This window comes from Lipotes vexillifer, unplaced genomic scaffold (assembly GCF_000442215.2).
Source record: "Lipotes vexillifer unplaced genomic scaffold, Lipotes_vexillifer_v1.1 scaffold23, whole genome shotgun sequence".
Lineage (NCBI taxonomy): Eukaryota > Metazoa > Chordata > Mammalia > Artiodactyla > Lipotidae > Lipotes > Lipotes vexillifer.
In genome coordinates, this window is record NW_006796283.1 from 1,611,617 (window position 1) to 1,614,661 (window position 3,045).

General features: G+C 55.7%; 1 protein-coding gene across 2 annotated transcripts in view; it reads right to left on the reverse strand.

Annotated features, from left to right (window-relative positions):
* Positions 1–643: 643 nt before the first annotated feature.
* MTHFSD (methenyltetrahydrofolate synthetase domain containing) overlaps positions 644–3,045 on the reverse strand; it is a 19,624-nt gene continuing 17,222 nt past the window's right edge. For both annotated transcript variants that reach the window (XM_007468422.1, XM_007468421.1), the window contains exon 8: positions 644–1,120. In XM_007468422.1, coding sequence (XP_007468484.1) covers positions 644–1,120 — 477 coding nt within the window. The remainder of the gene's footprint in view (positions 1,121–3,045) is intronic.

Sequence of the window (3,045 nt, forward strand, 5' to 3'; positions counted from 1 at the left end):
CCGAGAGCAGAGGGTGTTCACCCCGGGGGAGGAGCTGGCTGGAAAGGTAAGGAGGGGACAGAGGTGAGAGCACACAGCCGAGGGTCCACGTCAGACTGGCCTCCATCTCCGACAGCAGGACTGAGGTGTGACGAGCAGTCTGTGCCCAGGGGACTGAACCGTGTGGCTTCTGCGAGCTGAACGCATCCTTTCCCTGCTAGCAGGGCCAGGCCAAGGAGCCAGGAACGCAAGGACGTCTTCTGGTTCTGAGCTGCCATGCCTCTGCAGCTGGTCCTCTGTCCACCTTCTCTTAATCCCCCACGCCTCTCAAGTTCAAAACACAGACTCCCCTAAATTGCAGTCAGCATTTACTCCAACTTGTTTATTGCCCACTCAGTCCCCTAAGCCAAGACACCAGCAGGGCTGAGACATCCAGCAGGCTGAAGGACCAGGATAAGCCAAAGCCCGAACATGGACCTTTCTGCCTTCAGAAGATGGCAAGTATATTACAGCTGACTTCCCTGCTCCTCAGGAGATACCAGGCAGCAACTGAAGCTCTGACTTCCTGGAGAGGACTGAACTCAAAGCAGCCCGTGCAGCAAAGCTCCACCACATCCCACTGTGCTGGGCTCTGAAGTTCGCCGGGGGCCGGAGCAGGATGTTGTCACGGGTCAGGGTGCGGCTCTCCAGCGCGGCCGCCCGCCGGGCCACTGGCCCCCTGATGCCTGGCCAGCGCCACCCTCGCTGTGTTGGCGCCCAGGCAGAAGCCCTGCAAGCGGGAGATGGCCTGCCAGGCCTCGTCCGGGTCCCGGTAGTGGAGGAAGGCCCCGCGCTGCGGCCCCTGCCAAGTGAGCTGTGAGGGCGCCGCGCCCCGTGCGCTGAGGGCTCGCTTCAGCTCACTCACCCGGGCGTCCCGGGGGAGGTTCCCAACGTAAACAGTGCTGGAAGGCACATGCTCCCCCTGCAAGGAGCCCGATTCCAGCGAGGGCAGCTCCCGCGGGCTTCTGACGGTGCTCAGGGTGGCCCGGGCACCCGGAAGGCTCCGGTGTTTATCCCGGAGGGTGACGTCCTTCCCGGCCTGCTCCTCTCGGCAGCGCAGGCTTCTGAGGACTGGCATTTTCCCCATCATCTCACAGCTGATCTGAAAAAGCAAGGCAGTTCCAGCTATTCTTGAGGTGTCCAAAGGGACCATGACTTGGTCACAAGGGAGGAGAAAGCAGTCACTCGGGGGCCTCGGCCCCACATGCTCGTGGAAGCCTCCGTCCACTCAGGCCAGCCATCTCCATCTGCCACCCTGCGTCTGCCAGACAGGCCGTGGCCGCTGCAGGAACCGGACGGCTTTCTGCATTGTCCCGGGGACCCAGAAGGCAGACAGCCATGGCTTCCTGCGCGGAAGGCAGAGAGCAGGGCTTCCCTGGCGGCCCAGTGCTTGGGCCTCTGCCTTCCAAGGCAGGGGGTGCGGACTTGACATGCCTCACCGCCAAAAAACCAAAACATAAAAGAGAAGCAATATTGTAACAAATTCAATAAAGACTTTAAGTTCACATCAAAAAAAAAAAAATCTTAAAAGAAAAAAGAAGGGGAGGAGCTAAGATGACTGGTCTGAGGGTTACAGGGTCACAGATGGCAACCGCCCTGGCGATCCCAGGATAATGGGGCGGTTTCTGCTTCCACACCCGTCTCCTCCACAACCTACGCCTTTGGGTGGGATGAGGTCTTTAATGGGGCTGTGGGGATCTCCTTCTCAGCCTCCCCCCACCCCCCGCCTCGCACCCCTTAATTAAGGGCCAAACCCATCCAGACCTCCGGGAAAAAGCACAGACCAGGTGAATGTGAAACAGAATGCTACATGGAGAACACTTTCTAGCAAAGGGTGATCAGGTTACAAAATAACGAATCCCACATACAATGTTACATCTCAAAGAGAAAGACTTTTACACAAAAGACACTTTTGGTTTTTTGGTCAAATTGATCAGCAAGTATTTCCTGAGCACCCAGAGCAATGGCGGTGACAGAAGGGCCCCAATACTCGAGGTGAAGCCTGAACAGGACACCCACGGCTCCGTCCTGTGGGGCAGGGGCACTGGGGGCTGAGCCTAGGGCATAAGTGGTTCACGTCTCTTAAGGAATCCCAAGGCAGAAAGGAAACAGAAAGCCACGCTGAGTTCTTTTCAATAATTCATTCTTTAGACACACTTTCTGTCTTCTGTTTGGGGCACAAAGCATGTAAATGATCAGTCACCAAGGGAATTCCCTGGCAGTCCAGTGGTTAGGACTCCATGGTTTCACTGCTGAGGGCATGGGTTCAATCCCTGGTTGGGGAACTAAGATCCCACAAAGCTGTGCAGCATGGCCGGAAAAAAAAAAAAAATCAGTCACCAAGAGGCAAGCAATGGTGCAAACACAGGCTTCCCATAGATGTGGGTATATCAGAACACAGATCAGCACACAAGGTGGACAGCTATCATTTTTCTACAAAAACAGTTCAACTAGCACTAGTGTTCTCAATATATTCAGAATCCTATGTAACTTAGGGCAATGGTTCTTATCCTTGTTGGGGTGTCAGGGGCCCTGGAGAGAAGCTGGGGTTCCCTCCCAAGAAGGGCTCCACCACAATTCTCTGTACAATTTCCCAGCATCTGTTCCCGGACCTACAAACCGCAAGAGGCACACAGGTCCCGGGTTGAGAATCAATGGATTAGAATAAGATTTAAAGAAACACGAACACCTAAGCACGGCAAGTATCTCCTCACAAACCTACAGGCTGCTAACCCTCACCAATTTCGTCCTGGTCCTCTCTCCCAGTGCTATGCAGACGATGCTCTCCACCGCAGCAAAGCCCTGCCTGGGGGTCAGAGCCCTCCCCAGCCAGATGCTGCCCTTGTCCCCGGCACAGCCAAGTCAGGAGCCTTGCGGGGGCACCCGACCACTCGGGTCTTCAGAACAGAGCACACTCTTAGCGCAAAGAAAAACTCCCTCCTTCTCATGTTTCCCATTGTTCAGGTACAGAGAGAGAAACAAAAAGCACGTCTAGGCCACGGAGACGCCCACAGATGGAGCCGCTCT